This window comes from Sarcophilus harrisii, chromosome 4 (genome assembly GCF_902635505.1).
Source record: "Sarcophilus harrisii chromosome 4, mSarHar1.11, whole genome shotgun sequence".
Taxonomy (NCBI): domain Eukaryota; kingdom Metazoa; phylum Chordata; class Mammalia; order Dasyuromorphia; family Dasyuridae; genus Sarcophilus; species Sarcophilus harrisii.
In genome coordinates, this window is record NC_045429.1 from 254028068 (window position 1) to 254052084 (window position 24017).

At 33.9% G+C, this 24017-nt stretch overlaps 1 protein-coding gene across 1 annotated transcript in view; it reads right to left on the reverse strand.

Annotated features, from left to right (window-relative positions):
- Positions 1-954: 954 nt before the first annotated feature.
- Positions 955-24017, reverse strand: part of GFRAL (GDNF family receptor alpha like) — a 41073-nt gene continuing 18010 nt past the window's right edge. Inside the window, exons 4-6 of the mRNA XM_031968614.1 lie at positions 20254-20310; positions 14741-15071; positions 955-1234 (exon numbers count right to left, since the gene is read on the reverse strand). Of these exons, the coding sequence (XP_031824474.1) occupies positions 955-1234; positions 14741-15071; positions 20254-20310 (668 nt within the window). The remainder of the gene's footprint in view (positions 1235-14740; positions 15072-20253; positions 20311-24017) is intronic.

Sequence of the window (24017 nt, forward strand, 5' to 3'; positions counted from 1 at the left end):
ATAATCAAAAAAATTTACATGTTATTTGAGAGAATTAAAAACAAAGATGGGCTTATTTTTCTACAAACCATCTTCTAAGTTCTGTGATGTAGATTACTTTGTAACATGAGAAATGTAATTTACTTTCCCTAAGCTTGATGGCTTTTTCACTTGTAAAATGATGAGAACAGGCTAGATTTGAGTGCCTCAGAGTGAGAGTGACTCAATTTCAAAAGTATTCTACTTTCTTTTTTATCTTTCTTTTTAGTTAAAACACTACAGAAAACTGACTTTTCAAAAAATCATTATAGCTAGGTCAACCCGCATTATAGAGTCGGGAAGATAAAATAGAGACAAATTTCACATAGGCATTGATGTTAATAAATACATTGAGGGTCCCTTTCAATTCTCAACCTGTATTTATGGCTCAAGCTAGACTGATAATTATTATTCTAGAATAATAACTGTGATCTCAACTAATAATTGATAATGGGATGATTTAACCAATGAATAATGACAATTTTTTCCCTCAGAAAAACGCAGTAATTAGATGTTTAACATTAAAAAAAATTAAGTAGGCATAAAGTTTTTATGTAAAATTAAGTAAATTAAAAATTAATTAATATAAAATAAATACATATAGAGATAGAAAGAGATAGAAATAAAGATGGAGATGAGATATAGGTGTAGGTATCTAATATATGGAAAGACACTTTACTGTATTAAAAATCAATGACTTAAAAATCCCATGACTTAAAAATCAATCATTCCCCATCCTTAAGGAGATCATGTTTTACTTAGTGAAACATGAATATAGATTTTTTTTCTCAGATATAACCTCTGATTTCATTGACACCGACAAGATGTCATTTTCCATGTTAATGCAGATATAAGTATAGCTATATTCAACTATCATGTACATGTATATACATATATACACATATACAGATCTAGTGCCATAAAATTGGACATTCTTTAAGGGTCATGTTGATCAGATAACTTACTGAAGCAGGACTTGCTCTGAAGCATGTGATAAAAAATCTCACATAATGGCTGTTCAGTGAATGGAATGGAACTGCAGGTGCATTGGACATGAAGGATGGTCCCCAGAGTATCAATATAAGCAGCTTTGCATGTATCATCTGCTGAGCAAGTTATATCTTCCTTATTGAAGGTATTAATGCAAGTCTCATCAAAATAGCATTTTTCAGTGACATGACGCCAACATTTTGACTGAAATGTTTCATAGTGGCTTCTGGTAAGAAAAAAAAAAAGTCAAGAATAATGTATTCACATAAATTCAATTCAATTCAACCAACCAATCAATAATAATTTCTTAAACATTTACTCTGTTATAAGTACTATGCTAATTAAAAGACAAACAAATAAACAATTAAATACCTATGTGAAAGGTACTGTTTTACATGCTGGTGATAAAAAAGCAGGAGAAATCAATATTCTTCATCCTCAAAGAATTCACATTCTATTTAGGTAAATAATTTATGTATAATTTTTCAAAAGAGGACTTTTGATTTCACTGGTGTAAGAAGATCATGCATTCATGTTCTCTACTAATGTAGATTAGTTGTTCAGTACTGCTGTTTGATTCTTCAAAAACTCAGTTGGGGTTTTCTTGGCCAAGATACTAAGATGGTTTGCTGTTTCTTTCTCTACATCATTTTACAAATGAGGCAAATAGGGTTGAGTGACTTTTTCAGGATCACATGGTTAGTTTCTAAGGTCAGATTTGATGTGTCTTCCTGGCTCCAGATATTGCACTCCACCCAAGCTCCCCAATCCAGATTAATACTTGTTCTTAATTAACCCTCTCAGAATTGCCAACATTAGAGAATTAAGTCTTTATATGCCCAGGCTCACACAACCAGGACGGAATAGAGCTACATATTTTTAACCTAGGTTTTCTTGACTCTAAGACCAGTCCTGTATCCACTAAGTTTTACTACCAAATAAGTTAAAATAAAATATATACAAAGAAGTTGCAAAGCAGATTTAAGTAGAAAGGGCACTAATAATTTGATAAGAAAAAGGGAATTAGAATGTTCCTCAAGTAGGAAGAAACATTTGAGCCGAACCTTGTGAAGGGAGTTTTCATGAAATATAAAGAAAGGAGAAACAAAAGAATTGCAGACATGGAAATTAACTGAAAATGAAATACTGGGCACAAGGAAGAATAAGTAAGTGGTCCAAGTTAGCTTGAATAAAGAATGCATCAAAAGATAATAAAAATCTTATTTTTGTACCACTAGGTTTGTGTCACCTTCATTTATTTTTCCTGAAAACTAATTTAAAATAGAATGCAAGGAACAGATAGGTGGCACAGTGGATAGAGTACCAGCCCTGAAGTCAGGAGGACCTGAGTTCAAATCTGGACTCAGACACTTAACACTTTCTAGCTGTGTGACCCTGGGCAAGTCACTTAACCCCAATCTTCAACGAAGAAAACAAATAGAATGCAGAATTCTAGGAACTTCTTACATTGTAAGTGGAAGGTAAACTTATATGGAAAATACCTCCAATAGAAAAAAGAAGAGATTCTGTTTTTGATTAAACATAGATATTAATTCTCTTTCATTTTTACTTCAATTGTGGGTTCAACTGGGGAAATGAAGATTTATAGTATGGCATTAAATACTTTTGATAACACTATTCTTATGGTAAGCAACCAGCCATTTTCATATTGAGTTTGGTCTAAGTCATTTAACCCAAATTTCTAGTAGAAAAAAAATGGACGGTTGCCAATTTCCTTCTCTTGGATCCCAATGTCTCAATTAAAATTTACAAAATATTTTTAAGATTCCTAATAGATTCTAACTAAAAGTAAACTTTGAAAAAATCACCAGAACAAAAGATTTTTAGCTGTTTGTTATGTTTGCTTTTAAATAAGTTGATAATCTATTATAAAGAATGTTTTGACAATATATTTGATCAATTTTATGGCTTTACTTCAATTTTTTGAAGCATTTAGGACAAAAGAATATAATTTTTGCAATTTCATCTGCAACATAGAGCTTTCTCTTTATATTTTTATCTACATTTTTAGTCTTTCTTTAATAAGTTACATCATGCCTCTTGTATATACAACTTTGGGTTATTTATCTTGATACTGCTGGCACACAAATTTAAAATATAACCTCTGAAATTCCCAAAGTATTCAATGCTGAAAGGCATATAGGTGGCATAGTGAATACAGTGACAGACCTTGAGTCTGGAAGACCCATATTCCTGAGTTTAAATCTGATTTTAGACACTTACTAGCTGTGTGACCCTTGGCAAGTAATTTAACTTTGTAAGCCTTAGTTTCTTCATTTATAAAATGACCTGTAGATGAACATGGTAAATCACTACAGTATCTTTGCCAAGAAAACTCCAAATGTGGTCTTGAAAAATGAGACATGTTTGCAATAACTAAACAACAATAAAATTCAGTGCTAAAGAACATGTTTAGACTATCTATTTTTTTATCTACCTATGCCATTTCAGAGTTGGTGAGTAAACTCTCCCTCTTCTCCCTTGCACTATACTTCTCAGCCCTCATCATCATGTCCCTCTTCTTCTTCACTCTCTGAATAATATGTGATCCTTTGTCTTTATTAGAGGACTTTTGATCCTATTCCCTCTCATCTTGTCCAGAGGTTTGAACATTTAATCATTTCTTTCTTTATTTTAGTTTCAATCCTTTATTTATTGCTTCTTTCTTTGATAGTTTCCTCCCTTCTTTAATCTTCATGTTTTTTCATCTACTGGTTCCTTACATCCTTCCTATAACTAAATGTATTTTTATTTACCTTTCCCCCTTTCTTTATGTCTAAGGCAATAGTAAGTTTTTAGGGGAGACTTGTTAATTCAAAATCAATTTTGAAAATAATAAAATGATTACAAAATGCTAAATGATATTCATACCATGTTTTATTTTAGATAGTTAAGTAAATCATGTTTTTAAAAATTTATATGGATGCAGTGAATTTCCTTTTTAAAAAAAAATACCATGTGTTGTTTATTACTTTGCCTCTATTTTGTTACAACAGAAACTTGATTCTTTCTACTTTGCCAGAAAAAAGTTCCAGCTTCCCTCAAAGTAGAATCAACCTGGCTTAAAGGAAAAAAATAAACTATGCTCAATTTAAAAGAAATATTAAGCTTTTTCAAGAGGCAACTGGATGTATTAATGGAGGTCTCATTTTAACTTGAAGTCTCAAGAGTTCTCTTGCACACATTATTCCTCTGACCATATATTCAGAAACAAAACGATTCTCTCCTTTAAGCAAGAATGATGCTCACTGGGGCAGCTAGGTGGCACAGTGGATAGAACACCAGTCCTGAAGTCAGGAGGACCTGAGTTCAAATTTGATCTTAGACACTTAACACTTTCTAGCTGTGTGACCCTGGGCAAGTCACTTAACCCAATTGCCTCAGGTCAGAAAACTTGCTTGTGTTTTTTCAACCTGTGAAAGATTTACTATCATAAGGGTTCCTGTGGAAGAAATATAATCAAAGAGTATTTTCCCACCTAGACCCTGAAAGGTGTTATACTCTCTCTTCATTTAAAAGGTCTCCTGTTACTGAGTCTGCAGTAGGAGTCCCAACTGCTGTTCTCATTCCCAGTTTCGTTTTAAAGGGACTAATTTTGTACTCATTAATTGAAAATATAGCATCCATATTGATGTATGGCTATTTGAGATACGAATTCAGGATTTCTTATAGCAATATAAGAGAGCTGAGGAACTGACATTTCATCTTATATAACTTTTTAAAAGTTATATATGTGCAATCATATCAGTCATAGTTCCACATTAGTCATTTGATAAAAGAAGAATCAGAACGAAAAGGAAATAGCATGAAAAGAAAAAAAAAAAAAAGAATAAAAAATAAAAGTGAAAATAGTATGCTTTAATCTGCATTCACACTTTGTAGTTCTTTCTCTGGATGTGGATAGTATTATTGTAATATATCCTAATAAAACTTATTTCACTTAATAACTGTTTGTTTCAGTCATTTCCTGCCCCACTGTAATTGAATCATAAAATATATCTGACAGTTTATCAAATTAATATATGTCTATTTATTTTCCTCTGGTGCAGTAAGGGTGAATTGATTCTGCTTATCTCTCCTTTTTTTCAGTATCCATTCAATATACCTTCTTCTAGTAAACATCTTGTATTGGGTCTTTTGGAGTCTAGGAAAGACACTCATATGTCTTTTTCATCTTCTTTCAATTTTCCACCTCCTTCCTTGGCAGCTGAACCAGATTAGGCAAATTAATCTGGAGTTTCTTCAAGATTCTCAATAGCTTTTCAGTGACAAGGATTAGGGGCAGAAGTGGCACCTTTTACTGAGACTTGAAACACAAGCAAGAATGGAGGAGGGGTCAACCCTGCCTCAGTAACTAAGGTGCATATTCCTATTATATTTACAAAATGTTTTCCTAGAATTAACCATGTGAAGTAGCTGATGCAAATTCCTATTTTATAAATAGATAAAAGTGAGGGAATTAGAGAGGAGAGGAAGAGAGATGTGAAGACAGTAGATCAGTATAAAAAAAAAAAAAGGGAGGGGAGGAAAGGGAAGAGTCATGGATATGAACGCTTCCTTCACTGATTTAAAAACTAAATTTTTGAAATCTTAATAGACAATGTTCATGAAAAAAAATTGCTAAGCTTTCAATCTTTTGGTAGAAAGAAATTTAATTTATACATAAATTAAGCAAACCAAATTTCTTATATGATTTGTGTATGTATGCTATATTATATTTATGTATGTATATATCTTGATAGTGGGCATATTATTAAGCAGTAAGTGGTAGGAGTTGTTTGCTTGGGCAACTGGGTCAATAGTCTTATTGTCAGTAGGAGAACATATCAAAATCTTTATATAAGATACTTTTAAGAGACTTGTAAAGTGACTGGAAATTTAGGGTAAACTTAAAATATAGATTAAAAGAAACAATTAATAAGGAATTAAAATGGAGAAGAAGGAGTTAATAAGGAATTAAATTGGGAGTGAAGAACTCAAATTTCAGTGCAATATCAAAGCCGTTATCCTAAAAGGCTAACATTCCTAAAAATTTCAAAAGTTGGAAAGATGGTTCATATTATTATTTGGTGAAGCAGGCAAAAGTCTTTCTGACTTTTAGGAGAATGATGCAACACAAAAAGACTACATTTAGACATTTTAAGGGAAGTGGTCTAGACATAAGATTTCACTGATCTAAGATAGTCCTGCTGTAGAAGTTCTGTCCACAGATGCAGATAGCAATTCCTATATAATTTAGAATCCTAGAGAATTGCCTGAGGACACGAAATAGTTAAGTGAGTTGGTTTGGGTCACAGACTTTTTATATGCTAAAAGCAGATTTCCTTAGTCTTAGGTCGCATCTCTATTTTTTAAGTTAGGTGTTCTTAAGAGTGTGTGTGTATGTGTGTGTGTGTGTGAAAAAGAGACACACAGAAACAGAGAAAGACAGAGACAGAGACAGAGAGATAGTCTGAAGATTATTGATACCTTTTCAGAATGTTTTTAACTATATACAATAAAATACATAGCATTACTAAAGAAAATGACTGTATAGAAAGATGTAATTTTTTCCATCCAAGTTTGTAGTCCCACTGAAAGCCTAGAAAGAGAATCCCTTTTTTTATGTTATTTGTTCTCTGTGTACATACAAGTAATACAGTCAAGAGAATACCAGAATGCACTTTTTTTTGAAGTTCAATAAGAACTAATAAATGGATAAATGAAAAGAGTCTTAGATTTGTAATCAGAGGACATGGATTCATATCTAGCCTATGTTAATTAATGTCTAGGTAACCTTGGATATTTACTTAACCTATCTTCAGCCTCAATTACCTAATTTATAAAACAAGATGATTGAATGAAATAACTTCCAGGATCCCTTCACCTATCATATTCTAATAATGAATAGCTTGATTTGCTTATTTTAAAATAGGTAGCATTTGATAGATGGCCAAAGATAAAACTATGGAGAAAAAAAGGAAGAATGAAGGTTATGGAAGTTGTGACAACTGCACTAGCACCCAGGATACCTTAGAATCAGCTGGAGTCAGGATAAGCAAAAGTCCTGAGTCTTTATTCTTGGTCTTTAGGAGTAGAAGTAAACAGGATGGAAGCAGAATCTCCACAACCACCTTCTTCCTTGTCTATCACCAAAGTATCTCTGGCTAGTCTTACTCCACCCCCTAGTCCCTCCTACAATCCTCTGTATACACCAGTCATAGAGCCAGCACAAGATAGTGGGAAGGACCATTTTCCAAGCATATGCTTATAGAGTATTGTCCAATTGGTAGTTAGCCTCAAGTGCTCAGCTGTCCTGACCTCATTGCATCAACTCAAGAGTTTCAGCCCTCTACAAGAAGTGATACACTGAATCAACTAAAATATTTTAGTTAAGACACTCCTAGAATTACTGAAAAGTGGAAATCCACATTAAATAACAAATTGCAACCAAATGAAGAAATGATTAAGTTGCAAAAGATTTCAAGAGTCTATGTTGGATATCTTAAAGAGGGGATGGGAAGCTATGTTCTTTGTGAGTGATCATAGAAAGATCAGCTTATGAGTCATGATAGAGGAGTGGGAAACAAAGGTGATTCAACTGTCTGGCAGAATGTCCTAGAAATGCAAGGTGTGTTCAATAGAGCCATTTTACAGGAGGAATGAATTTTCAGGCAACAGGAAAAGTCTTTGTGGCTTGTAAGGGAATAAGTATTAAAAAGAAACTATTAATGACTAAGAGAAAGTGAGCATTCCTATAGAATTGTAAAATAAATTCAAATAATATAAAAACACTCTTTTTTGAATTCTTGCTTTTTTTATCCAATCCATGTATTTCAGCAGAAATTGGAGTGCTAAACTCTATGTAACACTTATGTCACTTTAACTTAGAACTATAATAATCCTTTTCTTTCCCTGACCCCCATATGTGTCTAATTTAATTAGACTTCTTTGAAAAATGTATTAAAAATTTAAAAAGTCTTGTTTTCTCTACTGTTTTCAAATTGAAGATTTTGGTGATAATGGATGAATAAAGGTATAAATCTAAAATGAAATTTGTTTTTCCAAGTGTTCAGCCCCTCAGGGCGAATATATATCATTTTAAGCTTTCAAATGACTTGACAATGCCCATGGCAACAATTATGACTTGGCATTGAGAATCACAAGCAATGAGAATGAAAAAATGATTTTATAACTTTTAAATGAGTTTGTAACCTAAGGAGTTCTATTCTTCCCAATTAATAGAAAAAACTGTACAGCCAATAATAATAGCAGCCACACAAGTTTAAAGATGCTTATTAATCTCAGGAAGCAGATTAACAAAATAAAGAATATTAGATGGCACTGATAAAGAGTCAAATTTTCATCAGCTCTAAAGAATCAGTGTATCACCATGACACCTGTTTAATTTATAAAAATTAGGTGTCATTAAGTTTTATTCCACTTTCCCTTACATACCACTGACAGAATCAAATCTAATACTAGATGTGTAGCCTCAATAGGGGTACTTAAATTTAATAATTTATCCTGATTAATATGAACAAAAGGCTAGGATTAAATCAGGCTGCATGGTTGGAGTAAGTCAGAGATGTGAAACACTTGCTCTCAGGACCCAAACTAGATTAAAAGGCAATTATGAAAAATTTAACAAATTAAATATAAATACAATACAACATAGTTATCTTTTAAAACTAAGTTAATATGTAGCTTGTAGAGATCCATAGTTAGAATTTAGTGTTCCCCATTTCTATGTAAATTTTACACTGCTAGAATTAGGGGCAGAGATATTGTTCATCCTTCATTTTTAAAGAGGACCAATAGCATCATGAGTGATGTGTGACTTGTTTGTGAATTGGACTTAAGTTAAGGAGAGTTGTGTAAAGGTCAGCCTTATTCTCTCTTCTTGAATCATCAAAGGCCAATGGCAGGACAACAGTAAAGATTACTGCAAATGACCCAGGATGTAATGATTGATCTTGGTGTCTGATGCCTGTGGAAATTCTAAATACTCCACAGCACTTACTTTAGATGTCAAAAATAAACGAGCAGCCTTAAAAACAGCTGGGCAAGTCCTTATACCAGAGATGTTATCCTCTGAGCAATACAGAGATGTGTTTGGCTAGGAAGAGGATTTACTAAAGGAATTACCTCCCTTAGGCCTAAACAACAAGAAACATGAAAGGTAGGGGTTTCTCAGGTTGGGAAGAGGGGATAGGCAGCAAAAATATGGAGGGCACATTCTCTATATACCTGTGAAACTATTAATGACTTAGTGCCCTTTTAATTTTATTCCCTGAATTGTGTTAGAAGTTAGACAATGACTTCCAAGTCTGAAATTAATTATATGTCATAAGTACCCATTGTAATATTTGCCTTTTATTATTCAGAGGACATGATTTAACTCATAGCAAAAACATTTATGGGGGAAGCAACATACTTTCAGCATCTATAAAATATTGTTCCATAAATCTAGGGTGTATTCTCCCAAAAATACATTCAATGTTAATAAAAAGAATAAGCATGGAGATATAGTATAAAAGAAAAGTACACCCTTCAGGACCATAGTGATGCAGGTAGCTAACCACTAATGTTTTAAGTCCTCAATGACTTTTCTCTTCTAATGTGTGTCTTCTCTTTACGCTTAGCATAAAAAGCTGGAACATAGCAGCTGCTAAATAAATGTTTATGGACTTCCAAACAGGTCACATCTCTGGCTCCCAGGTTCTGCTGAAGCAAAATTCCAAAATAACTGAGTTACTTCTCTCTTTTCTCTATTCATAGATGTCACACTTTTCAGAATTATCTTCTTCTTAACTGCTGCCCTTGTTGGATGAGTTCTCTCATTTTCCAGTTATGACCAATAGGCAAGAAGTGTAGTAAGGAGTGAGACTCCTTCCCTCCAGAATTGAGAATCTACTCTAAAGTGCCAGTTTCATCCATAACCAATTCCTCTATGCTATTAGAGTCACATTCCACAGAGCTATCTGTTTTCTAACAACTCCTTAAGGATTACCTTGGATATATGTAGAGGGCTAAAACTCCAAAAAGGTATGCTTGAATCAGACAAGGAAACACTTAAAGCTAATTCAATGTGAAACAATGACTCTTACAAAAGAAACTCAAGGCTTTGAGAGAAGTTGAACTGGTTTTATCCAATGTGGTTGAAAGAATCACTCAAAAACCCTTGGAAATATCAGTTTTTGCTACACAAGAAGCACCCAAAGTAGTCCTTCATCAAGGAGACAGTGTGATAGAGTGGGAGAACATCCCAGCGCAGCCAGACCAAAGCCTTACTCCTTATCCAGTGCTTCTGGCTAGAATTTTATTAAAGGCCATTAAGTGAGCAGTATAATTATCTGGGATAAGACCTAACAAGATATACACCTTTTATACCAATGCACAAATTAATGTTTGCTGTGAAACCATCCCAGAGTGGCAAATGTTATTGGCCACAGCTCCAAATTTTACACATGGGTCTCCATTAAAGATAACCAGACTATTGCATAATTGGCAATCTATTCTTGAAGAAAAGGTTTCTAAAGTTCCTCTTAAAGGACCAACTATCTTTACAGATTCATCCAAACATAATATTTGTGCTGTATACTCTCGTGACAACTATAAAGAGAGTAGTCACAACTCCTTTTCAGTCCACTCAGCAGAATGAATTGTATGCAATCATTTTAGCTCTTATTATCCAGGAGATATAAATATAATATCTGATTCGACCTATTCAATAGGTGTGGTACAAAGAATTGCCACAGCCCAAATAAAATTGGTAGCTTCCAATATGTATCAGCTTTTTAAGGAACCTCAAGAGCAAGTGAGAAAGTATCTAAGTAAGATTTATATTTTGCATGTCCACTATCATAGTGGATTTCTAGGTCCTATTTTTGATGGAAATTCAAAGACATAGCCTTCTAACCATGTTATCCAATACTCCTTTATTTCAGGTAGCCCAAGAATCTCATTCTAAATATCATCAGGCTGCTTGAGCTTTAGGTTTACAATTTGGGATAACAAGAGAGGAAGCTAGGAGCATAGTAAAAGCCCGTATAGCTTGCCTTCCTTTCTATGCTCCTACACTCCCTTCAGGGAAGAACCCTTGTGGTTTGAGACTCAATGAAATCTGGCAACTGGATGTGACCCATTATAAATCTTCTGGTTGACTGTCTTTTATCCATGTTGTGGTAGACACCTTTTCAAGATTCATTTTTGCAATACCAGCAGCATAAGAGACAGCCTGAGTGGTCACTGAATTCCTTATACAAGCCTTTGCAATTATGGATGTGCCACAAGCAATTTGCATACTTTTGTGCACAGTATAAGGTTTTACACACCATTTGACAGGCAATAGTAGAGAGGAGAAACAGAGACGTCAAGACGTTACTTGAAAAAGAAAAGAAAGGGGGATCCACAGGTAACCCCAGAGAACTTCTAAATTTAGTTCTCTATACAATTAACTTCTTGCTTTTTGACAAAGATGCACTGACTCCAGCAAACAGGTTTTATAATCCACCAGAAGGGCAGTGTCCTGTGTGAGCAGCTCTATATTTAGATAATCACCAGGTGATGTGGAGAGATCCAGAAAGTGGTGAATGGAAGAGACCAGATAGGTTAACTGCTTGGGGGAGAGAGTTTGCTTGTATCTGTACAGATGGAGAAGGAACTAGATGGGTGTTAATGAGCTATATTCTCCTTGTCCATTGGAGAGAGATGGAGCAGACCTTTGAAACAAAGGAGAAGACCCAAGAAACACCAGGTGGTCCCAACACTAATTGTGCCCACCCCTGAAAAAGCATGGCAGTTATGGCAATTGACTCATGGACATCAAAAATTATTAATGAGACTGATTAAGAACTTCAAAACCCTCAGGAATCATTGGAATCCCCTGAGACATGATGAGACTGTTGCAAGACAAAATCTGAAAGAATCATTGGATTCCCTAACAAATAAAAAGACCATTGCAGGACTTCAAAAACTTTTAGAGATCATTGGATTCCCTGACACATGGACAATAGATTGTTTTTGGACTATTTCTTGGTTGCGGAAGGAGCACATGTGTGATTGTTATTTACCTACCCTCCTTCTAGATCTTCTGGAAATTTTACAATACCATGTTGATTCATATTGTTATATTACATCTTGCATGTACAATTCATGTTTGTTACATCACCTTGAGCCTGCACTGGCTGTGGGGAGAGTCATCCCTATTAGTCTGTGCTTTATTGCTATATGCTTGTGTAATACCTCCCATGCTGATGGGTTTGTGTATATCTGTTCCTAGTAAGACCCTTCAGCCTTGAAACCCACCAACAATATTTGGCTTGACTCCCCACTTCTCTGTGGTGTTTTTCATCTCCCTTCCTGAGAAGTCAGGGAGGGCATGATCATCTCCTTTTTAGTGTTTTCACCTCCTTTCCTGAAAAGTCAGAGAAGGAATGATCACCTCCTTTTTGTGGGTTTTACCTCCCTGAGAAGTCAGGGAGGGCATGACCACCTGTGTTCTAAAACAAAAGAAAGTGGGAGATGTAGACCCACTCCAAAACTCCAAAAAAGTATGCTTGAATCAGGCAACCAAGGACTAAGGCTAATTACCTATTTGACAATGATTCTACTAGCATATGTTTGAATAACATATTCAATATTGAATTGAATTGAATTCAATATTCTCACCATTGGTGCTTCCTAAATGTTTGGTGTTAAGATAATCATAGGCAAGGATTGGAGGGCAATGGCAGAAGGGCCAGAGAGGCACTTGGTGGCAGGACGAGGAAGAGAAAAGTTGGTGACTCTGGACTCCAGGATCCAGGAGACATCTTTGGCAAGCCTTGTGGAAGTTTTGCCTCCTTCACTTCTCCCCTAAAAACCAAGGTCTTTGATTTATCCTAACTGTGGCTGACCCTAAAGCCCTCTAGGGAGCTAGCCCATACTCTACAAGTATAGACAATTTTTTATTAGCAACTGTCTTGCTGTTCACTTATTCTATCAATTGATCAGAAAACTTCACACATCATAAAGGGATAGCAAAACCTCTTTGTATTTTTTTAAGACCTAACACATTACTGTCCTTGTTACTCGCTCCTTAATTTTTAGTTTTCTCAACTTTGTTGTATGGAAATCAAATGATTAAAAGGATTCTAGGCAATTTCCTCAATTTCTACTCTTTATCTCCTAAGCAGGTAGTGGATGGCTACAGTACTATACTTGGAGTCAAGAAGATCTGAATTCAAACCCAGTCTTAGGCATTTAGTATATATGTGGTCCAGGACAAGTCATTTAATGTGTTTGCCCCATTTCTCATTTATAAAAATGTGAATAATACTATTGTTTACCTTTGAGGGTTGTTAAAAGAATGAATAGAACAATAATTGCAAAACTCTTTGAAAACTTTACAATGCTATATAAATTCTACTAAGTATTGTTCTTATACTGATAATTCAAATGTATTGATTATAAAATTTAGAGCTAAAAAGTACTTTTAAATTATTTAATTTAACTCTCATTATTTTCATGAAACACATAGAATTCTACATCTATAGATTTTAAGTTGAAAGGAACTAGTCAATTTAATCAACTAACAATCATTTCTTTAGTATCTACTATGTTACAGACAGCTTGATAAGTAATGGGGGTATAGAAGCAATAATGAAATACTATTAGTTTTCAGGGAATTTATAATTCACTAAGATGGAATGTTCATATAAAGTACATAGAAAATGAGTACCAGAGTATTTTGGTTGGGGTACTACCTACTTAGACCATTACCAAATGTTTCAACATATTATCTAAGTTTTGAATTAATTTTGGCATTCTAAGAGGTGAAGATGAGACATTCTATGAAGGAAGGACAATTTATTCAAAATTACAGAGACAAGAACTAGAATGTCATATATGAGGAAGAACAATTTGGCTAGCATGTGCGTGAAAGGAGTAATGCACACCAAATTATTAGGAACAGAAAATGTAACATTAATAAAACTAGTTATTTACTACTAAATTTTTTTTTACATGTTAAATAGCATTTTGCAAAGCACTATGTATCCTCATTTGAATAAATAAAAATATTCATACATACACTCATGTATATGTTATATATTCACATCATATATTTATGCATAACATATACTTAGATATACTTATGGGGCAGCTAGATGATATAATGGATAGAGAAGTAAGCCTTGAGTCAGGGAAGACTCATTGTCATGAATTCAAATTTGGTATCAGACACTTATTTGCTGAGTAAACTAGGTAAATCACTTAATACTGTTTACCTCAATGGCCTTATTTGTAAAATGAGCTGGAGAAGGAAATGGCAAACTATTCTAGTACTTTTGCAAAGAAAACCCCAAACTGGTCAATGAAGAGATGGATATAACTAAAGTTGACAAAACAATAACATATGCTTACATACATATATGCATATTTATGTAATATATAAAATGTCTCTATATGAATGTGTGTATGTATGCATATACTAATATATATGTGTTTTGTATATATCTCCATATACACAAATGTATATAAATAGAAACCCTATAAATTATGTATATGGATTCAGATTTCCCATAAAATTAGTCTAGTTATAATTATAGCATTTTGGTGTCTTTTTCTTTTGTTTTTATCTTTTCTTTAGAAATACTGTGATGGGGGTTAATCTGATCAAATGTTAAAATTGAACAATAACATGTAAAGTGCCAAAGTAAGAAAATTAGGAAAGCATGCTTTTAGTTACCTGCATATTTCATCATCTTGGCAGCTGTGAATTATATCAAGGCATGATGGAGGTGGAACTACATTCCCAGCACACGAGTTGTTATGAAGCACATCTTTGGACTTCTGACAAGGTATATCGGCTGGAGCACAGTCACACAAAGCCAACATCTGGCCAATGTTAAAAGGCATGTTTTGATAGAAGAAGCGGATGGCTGCTTGGCACTGTGTCAGATTGCATGGTCTTCCAGTTGCTGAACAAGCCTTAATGTACAGAGCCAACTGTTTGTTACACGTTACATCTCCAACACAAATCTGTGCTGCTTCCAAACAGGACCAGATCCCTTGGAATCCTAAAAGCAGAAATATGTTGAGATTGCAGGAAAATAAGTAAGCATCTACACATGGAACACCTAAAAAATACCGTGAGAAGTCTATACCTGAAATACTAGTGCTTTCTAATTTGTTGGATTTCAGCAACTATTATGTATTTTAAAGAATAAAAGAATTTGTTGTGAAAGGCAGCACAATGTAGAAGAGAATGGGTCAGTTTTGAAGTCAGAAAGAGTCAAATTCCAGTTCCATCTCAAACTATTATTGTTGTTTGTCCTTCAGTTTCAAAGATAATGATTACATGAGGGACATGATGTTATAACATGCAAGTGAATTAGATTCAAAGGAGAGAGTGTTGTGCAAAGTCACCAGTCTCATTTCTCCTCTAGAGCTATCTACATCCATTGGCCAGATATAGATGAGGTCAACTGGAGATGGTTCTGAATATAGTAAAAAACCTTTGACTTTTTACAAGCTAAGGTCTTTAATAGGTCTCACTTTGACTGAGGTGAGCACCTAGTTAGTGAGTAAGGCTAGGTGAGAAGGAAATGAGACAAAAAATAGTCTTTTTTTTTTAAACCTATTTTTAAAAAAATCAACTTTGGAAGGGAAGACTCTCAGGATTTCTATCCAAAACAGAAAAAAAAAGTAGTAGAATGCCATATAGCATTCACTCTGAAATAATCATGTCCCAAACAAAGATAAGAGTGTGTAGCTTGACTTGTGATCTTTTATTGGCCAATTAATGAGACCTAGAGTTATCTGGGTTTAAGATGGTTCTTTTTTTTTTAAATAATAACTTTTTATTGACAGAACCCATGCCAGGATAATTTTTTACAACATTATCCCTTGCACTCACTTCTGTTCCGATTTTTCCCCTCTCTCCCTCCACCGCCACCCCTAGATGGCAAGCAGTCCTATATATGTTGAATATGTTGCAGTAGATCCTAGATGCAATATATGTGTGCAAAACTGAATAGTTTTCTTATTGCACAGGGAGAATTGGATTCAGAAGGTAAAAATAACCTGGGAAAAAAAACAAAAATGCAAACAGTTTACATGCATTTCCCAGTGTTCTTTCTTTGGGTGTAGCTGCTTCTGTCCATCATTGATCAATTGAAACTGAATTAGGTCTCTTTGCCAAAGAAATCCACTTCCATCAGAACACATCTTCATATAGTATCATTGTAGAAGTAAATAATGATCTTCTGGTTCTGCTCATTTCACTTAGCATCAGTTCATGTAAGTCTCTCCAGAGAAGCTAAAAACAGCAGGGGTGAAGAATACAACCCCAAACAGCTGGAGTCTCTCCGGACCTGGCCACCACTCCCCCACAGCATCTCAGCATGCTCTCAGAGTCTCGGAGCGCAGGCGCAGCACAGTCTTGCTAGTACCTCGCTGCTGCCCCCCACAGTCTGTAGAGGAAGGTCGGTAACACCACCCAGACCCTCCCCCCAAAAAAGCAGATTCCATTTGGGGTTTTTTTCTTTTTTTCTTTCCTAGTTTGTCTCTGATTCTTCTCTGACAAAATGAGCAAAAAATTAAAAAGGATCTTAACAATTGACAGCTTTTATACGGACAGAGAGCAGACTCTAAACCCTAAGGAGATGAAAAACAGACTGTCTCCAGGTGAATCTCCACAGGAGGAGATTATCTGTTCCTCAGCACAGATGAATCTCATAGAAGAAATTAAAAAGGCTCTCACAAGAGAGCTAGAAGAAAAATGGGAAAAGGAGAGGGAGGTTTGGCAAGAGAGTCTGAAGAAGTCATCCCACTCGCCTAAAGACAGAATGGATAAAGAAACAAAATCCTTGAAAAACAGGATTAGTGAACTGGAAACAGAAAATAGTTCTCTAAAAAATAAAATTGGTGAAATGGGAAAAAATTCCATAGAACAAAACAACACGATTGGACAATTAGAAAAAGGTATAAAAAAAGTGAAGAAAACACTTCATTGAAAATCAGAATAGAACAAATGGAATTGAATGACTTGAGGAGACAACAAGAATCAGTCAAGCAAAACTAAAAAAAATCAAACAATGGAGAAAAATGTGAAATGCCTTCTTGGGAAAACAACAGACCTGGAAAATAGGTCTAGGAGAGACAATCTGAGAATTATTGGACTCTTAGAAAAATATGATGAAAAAAAGAGCCTGGACATTATTTTCTAGGAAATTATCAAAGAGAACTGCCCAGAAGTCATAGAAACAGAGGGTAAAATAGACATTGAAAGAACTCATTGATCACCTACTGAAAGGGATCCTAAAATCAAAACACCAAGAAATATAGTAGCCAAATGCCAGAACCCTCAAACAAAGGAAAAAATACTCCAAGTGGCTAGAAAAACCCAGTTCAAATATAGAGGAGCCACAATAAAGATCATCTAGGATCTTGCAGCATCCACATTAAAAGATCGAAGGGCCTGGAATATGATATTCCAAAAGGATAAGGGACGTGGTATGCAGCCAAAAATAACTTACCCAGCCAGAATGAGCATCTTTTTCCAGGGAAGAAGATGGTCATTCAATGAAATAAGTGAATTTCACCTATTTTTGATGAAAAAAACAGAACTTACCAAAAAGTTTGATCTACAAATATAGAACTCAAGAGAAACCTAAAAAGGTAAAAAGAAATCTTGGGAACTATATTTCTGCTGTAAAGATGTATAAAGAATACATGTATACCTTGTTCTAGAAATTAGAGGTGGAAAGGACATTGTACCTGAAAAGGGGTAAATTGGGGGTACTACATCTCACAAAGAGGCAAAGGAAACCTATTACATCTGAGACAAGAATGGAGGGGGATGAATATAGTGGGTATCTTACTGCTATCAGAATTGGCGTTAAGAGAAAAATTGTAGACATATTCAATTTATGGTGAAACTTCTCCCACCTCATTGAAAAGTGAGAAGGGAAAAGTGAAAAGAGAAGGAATAAGCTAAGCAGAAGGGAATATGGAAACTGTGAGGGAAAGGAGTAAGATAGGGGGAGGAACTCAAAGGAGGGGGGAGAGGGATACTAAAAAGGGAGGGCTGTGAGAAGCAAATGGTGCTCACAAGTTTAATACTGGGAAGGGGGGGAAGGGGGAAAGAAGGGAGAAAAGCATAAACAGGGGTTGACAAGATGGCAAGTAATACAGAATTGGTAATTTTAACCATAAATGTGAATGGGGTAACTCCCCCATAAAGATGAAGCGGTTAGCAGAACAGATTAAAAGCCAGCATCCTACAATATGTTGTTTACAGGAAACACACCTGAAGCATGGAGATACATGCAGAGTAAAGATAAAAGGTTGGAGTAAAATCTACTGTGCTTCAGGTGAAGTAAAAAAAACAGGGGTAGCCATCCTGATCTCAGATCAAGCAAAAACAAAAATTGATCTAATTAAAAGAGATAAGGAAAGGCACTATATCTTGCTAAAGGGTACCATAGATAATGAAACATTATCAATATTAAACATATATGCACAAGTGGTGCAGCATCTAAATTCTTAAAAGAGAAATTAAGAGAGCTGCAAGAAGAAATAGACAGCAAAACTATAATAGTGGGAGATCTCAACCTTGCACTCTCAGAATTAGATAAATCAAACCACAAAATAAATAAGAAAGAAGTTAGAGGTAAATAGAATACTAAAAAAGTTAGGTATGATAGATCTTTGGAGAAAACTAAATGGAGGCAGAAAGGAGTACACTTTTTTCTCAGCAGTTCATGGAACCCATACAAAAATTGACCCTGTATTAGGACATAAAAACCTCAAACTCAAATGCAGTAAGGCAGAAATAGTAAATGCATCCTTTTCAGACCACGATGAAATAAAAATTATATTCAACAAAAAGCCAGGGGAAAGTAGACGAAAAAATAATTGGAAACTAAATAATCTCATACTAAAAAATGATTGGATGAAACAGCAAATCATAGAAGTTATTAATTACCTCACCCAAGAAAACGACAATAATGAGACATCATACCAAAATGTGTGGGATACAGTCAAAGCAGTAATAAGGGGAAATTTCATATCTCTAGAGGCCTACTTGCATAAAATAGAGAAAGAGAAGGTTAACTAATTGGGCTTGCAACTAAAAATGATAGAAAAGATGGTTTTTAAGAAAGAAATCTAGTGTATGAATCCCAAGACACTTTGCAGTCAAAATTTACATTCCTTTGGGCAAAGTTGTATAACTTAAAGTAAGAGACTTAACCTCTCAATGCTTCAGACATCATTTTTAGGCTCTACATTAAAGAAAATACACTTGTACAGGGAGTTTTCTTGATGGAGTTTACAAAACACTGAAATAACATTTATAGTAACAACAATAATAACAGTAATGAATTGCTGTCACTCATCAATTTTATTTATTTTTTATTTTCATTTTTGTTATTTATTTTATTATAAATATATATTATACTTATATATAATAAATATATATTTGTAAATATAAATATATACATAATAAATAAATAGATTTATTTTGTTATATAAAATAAAATATTATTTTAATATTTATTTTCTGTTTACTTTGCTTTTGGAGGCATACAAGAGGAGAGGAATAAGAATAGTTCTGCATTTAATTAAACATCCCAGAACATAAATTTCTCAGAAGAATGACAAACGACAAGGAACCATTACATTGTTTTTTGAGAATTTAATAATAAGAATAAATTGGACTTTTGTGCTTGTAAAATATTTTACATATAGTATTTCTTTGCTCATATTAGTATCATATGATCTTCTACTGGAAGAGATCTCTAAGACTATCTAATTCAATATCTTCATTTTATAGCTAAAGAAAGGGAAGTTAAGAGATTCACTCAAGGTCAAACAGATAGTAAATTTCAGAATGATTATTTGAATCCAGGTCCTTTGAACCCAATTTCAGAACTTTTCCACATCTACCACAGAGGTATCATTTCAATTTATTGATGATAGATAGAACTGAGGTTTGAATAACAAAGTATAGAAAGTTAATGTATTTGAATATATACATATATACATATATTTTGATATTTTATATATAGACATATATTTACTTGTATGTATGTGTGTTCATATATATACATTTGGAGAGAGGAAGAGAAAAATGTACATGTTTAAATGTACATGATTAAAATATTTAGTTTATATGTTGAAAATATTATTTTCAATAATAAAAATATCAAATAACTATAGAATGTAGTATGTGATGTTAACTCTCATAATGCTTACCATAGTGAGGAAGAGTAGTTTTATCCCATTGTAATTTAATCAGCTTATTAATATAATCTAGAAGAAAAGAAACCAGGTGATTACTGAAAACTTCCCTATATATAATTGGCACATATGGGCCAGAATCATTATCACGTACAATTTAAAATGGTTAACAATGAGCAAAAGTAGAAACAGTAAGAAATCAGTTTTTAAACCTACAAATCCAGAATTTGATTTGAGCAAGGAAATGAGCAGGTGGAGGACTTTGGGCTATATTCTAAGTGACTTCACTATCTTTGCCTACACTTAAACAAAGGAACAATTGTTAGTGACTGAGCCTTATATTTCTATATAAACAATGATTCATTTGGTTTTTCTGAACCAAATTCATCTTACCTTTAAGGTTTAAATTGTCTAGAAATGTAATTTAGACAATATTGACTTCTTATTTATTTTTGTCTAAAACAAGGTCTTATTCATCAAAGTAATGGTATGTTAGAATCTCAGAGCTAAAAAGCATCTCAAATGATTTAGTCTATCCAATCTTTCTCACAATATGACTACACCCTATATAATATTCCTCTCAAGGTGGCATGTTGTAGGGAAAAGAATATTTGATTTATAATCAAAAGACCAGGGCTCTCATTTATTGCCATGATTGTTGTCATTATCATCAGCATCATGATATTAATATTAATATTGTTAATATTATTATTCTTCTTCTGATACTCAGTTACTATGTTACCTTGGGCATTTTACCTTGATGGGAAACAGTTTATTCATTTACAAAATGAAAAGATTTGTACTAAATGGGTGTGCATGTATATATACATTTATTAATATGCCTATGCTTAACTATAACTTTCTTGGTGGAGGTTGGGTGAAATAAAGGGAGGGGAAAGAATAAAATAAAAAGTGCATAGCAGAGAGCAAAAGAAAATCTCCAAGGAAACAAAGAAAAAATTGGACAGCTTTTGATGAAGTCCTAGGCCATTAAGTAGGTTTGGCAAAGAAAGACTGAAATACTGATAAGATTATTACCTGAGGCAAACAGGAAGGACATTGATGTAGAGAGTTCAAATTTGTAGACCCAATCTGAAGATCTAAGTGATCTTCACAATATACGTTCTTGTTTCAAATTCTATGCAATGTACATTTAGTGATGAAGAGCTCATTGTCTCATAAAATAATTTATTTCATTTTTGAACAGCCAAAACTATTGGAAAGTTCCTAAGTTGAAAACTGAGTTCCTTATACTGAGCTGAAATCTCCCAGGCATTATTACTAGTTATAAGCTTATACTTGTATTGTCCCTTTTCTAAACATTTGATAAATTGCCAAATATTCAAAGATAGCTATTTATCATGTGCTTCATCAGTTTTCTCTTTTCCCCAGTCTTCTCAAATGTTACCCATATAATTTTTTTTCAAGACTTCTTAACATTCTCTCTAGCTTTAGCTGGACATTCTCTAATTTCTTTTCTTTCTTTTTTTCTTTACATGTATTTATTTATTTAAAACTTAAAAATAAAATAGAAAAGTAAAGAAAAACATTGTCATGTGCACAGCGACGCAAAGGAGAACATTCAAAGTATGAAATAATACATTTTCATTTCTAGAAAGTGCATATAATAAATTCTAGACATTGTTGTAGAATATTGTAGAGAACTTCAGAACTGATGAAGAAAGGGGTTTTTAAAAATTAATAATGGAAAAGACTTGTTCCCTAGTGGAACTAACAAATAACCAGGAGAAAGAGAATACTCTACAATGTGGGAGTAAACTACTGACTGGCAGATTAAGTTCATAGAAGAGTTTGGCACCCTATATTTGTTATAATAAGGAAAAACATACCATAAGGCATGGGGGAGGGGTTATGAGAAAGATACTATAAAACAGAGCAGCAATGTAGGCTAATCCAAAAAAAGGATTTTGTAAAGATGGTGTGGGCCATCTTTACAATTTAATTTAAACTCAGAGGTTTGACATCTGATTGGATACAGTAAGGTGGGGTTACCCAAGACCTCAAAAGTGGATGGGCCTGCAAAGTTGACCTGATCCCCATCAGTGTCCTTCCCTGATTGCCTTAGGGAAGAATCTTATCAATACGTCAGGCTTTCTCTGCCAATTCCACCTAGTGATGCAGGACTTCATCAAAACCTGTCCCATTTTTTCTTTTCTTCCTTGCAGATTTTCTTTTGTTCTCTCTCTGCTGCGCACTTTCTATTTTATTCTTTTTTTCCCCTTTTCTCCTACCTGAAAGTTACAATTAAGCATGAGTATATTAATATGTACACATATACATGAAAATATAATATATATACATATACACATACATGTACATATACAAAGATATCTATAATCATATACACACACATATACATTCATATATATCTGTATAAGGTTGTTTTATGCTTTTCATCCTCTACTTTTTTGAAGGTGAATAACCTTATACTTCTTAGATCCAAGTCTTTCCGTAATTTTTCTAATTCTATCAACTCATCATTTCTTATAACACAGCAATATTCTAATCTTATACTTTAAGTAATTTAAATAGTTTTAAATAGTCTAAAACAATATTGATTAATATGGCTAACATACAGTTTAATTTCCATATTTTTCTCTTTTTAGTAAATCTATTTTAACTTTAACTTTGTCTGAAATTACTGATCACTACCCTGCTTTTTTTATCTAATAAATTCTATTACTGATCATTATTACTATTTCCTATTCCCCCTGACTCCTCCCTTTTCTTTTCTTTTTAGGTAATAAAACAATAATATAATAAATAATCATTGCACATAAAATTGCAAATCTAATATATAAAACTTTCTATTCCTTTTAAATATAAAGTAATTGTGTCCATTTTTTTCCTGCTTTTTTTATCTAATAAATTCTACTACTGATCATTATTACTATTTCCTATTCCCCCTGACTCCTCTATTTTACTTTTAGTGGTATCTTGCCTTGTTACTACTTAATTTCCCCCCAGGATCCCTCTCTTATTTTCCCCCAACTCTTTCCTTTCACCTTTTTTCTTTCCTCTTTATCCCTTTCCCATTAATTTTTATACCTTATCTCATATCTATTAGACTATACCTTCTGTACTCCCTTTTATGGTATTCTCTTCCTCTCTTATGTCTTAATAAATTCAGAAGACTTCTATACCCTTCTTTCTAGATATCTATATCTATCTAGATATCTATCTATATCTATATATTTGCATTGTTAATGCATTCCTGATGTTAGCAGAATTCCAGAACTGTTGATGTTTTTCTCTTCTTTAAAATAATAAGATGGTGGTTCTCTCTGGGAGAGAGGGTTTCTCGGCGAGGTTTTCTGGAGGCAGCCTTAATTTCAGTTACAAGTAAATAATTACTCCAAAATTGCAGCCAGCTGATAAAAGTTCAGATCTTTTATTGTGTCCTTCAATATAGCCGGGTTAGCTCAGGCCTATCTCTCTGCTTGGTTCCAAGAGCTCCCTCTGAATGTTTCCAAATCCAAAGTTTTGTCCTTCAGCCTCCAGCCAGCACCAAGGTGGAAAATGCAATGAATCTCTCTTGCCTTCCAGAGAGGGCTTGTAGGCTTTCTTCCAGAGTGCTCCTCTCGGACTTGGGAATGTTCCCAAGTAAAAATCTCCCAAGTGGCTCACTGGAGCTGTATTTATGCTGCTTTTCCGAGAGTGGGATTGTGAGATATCTCCCAGCATGCTCTCTGGCCCTAAGAACTTCAAGGGAGGTGTGAATTCAGATCTCTTTCTAAACCCTGAAATCCCCCAAACAT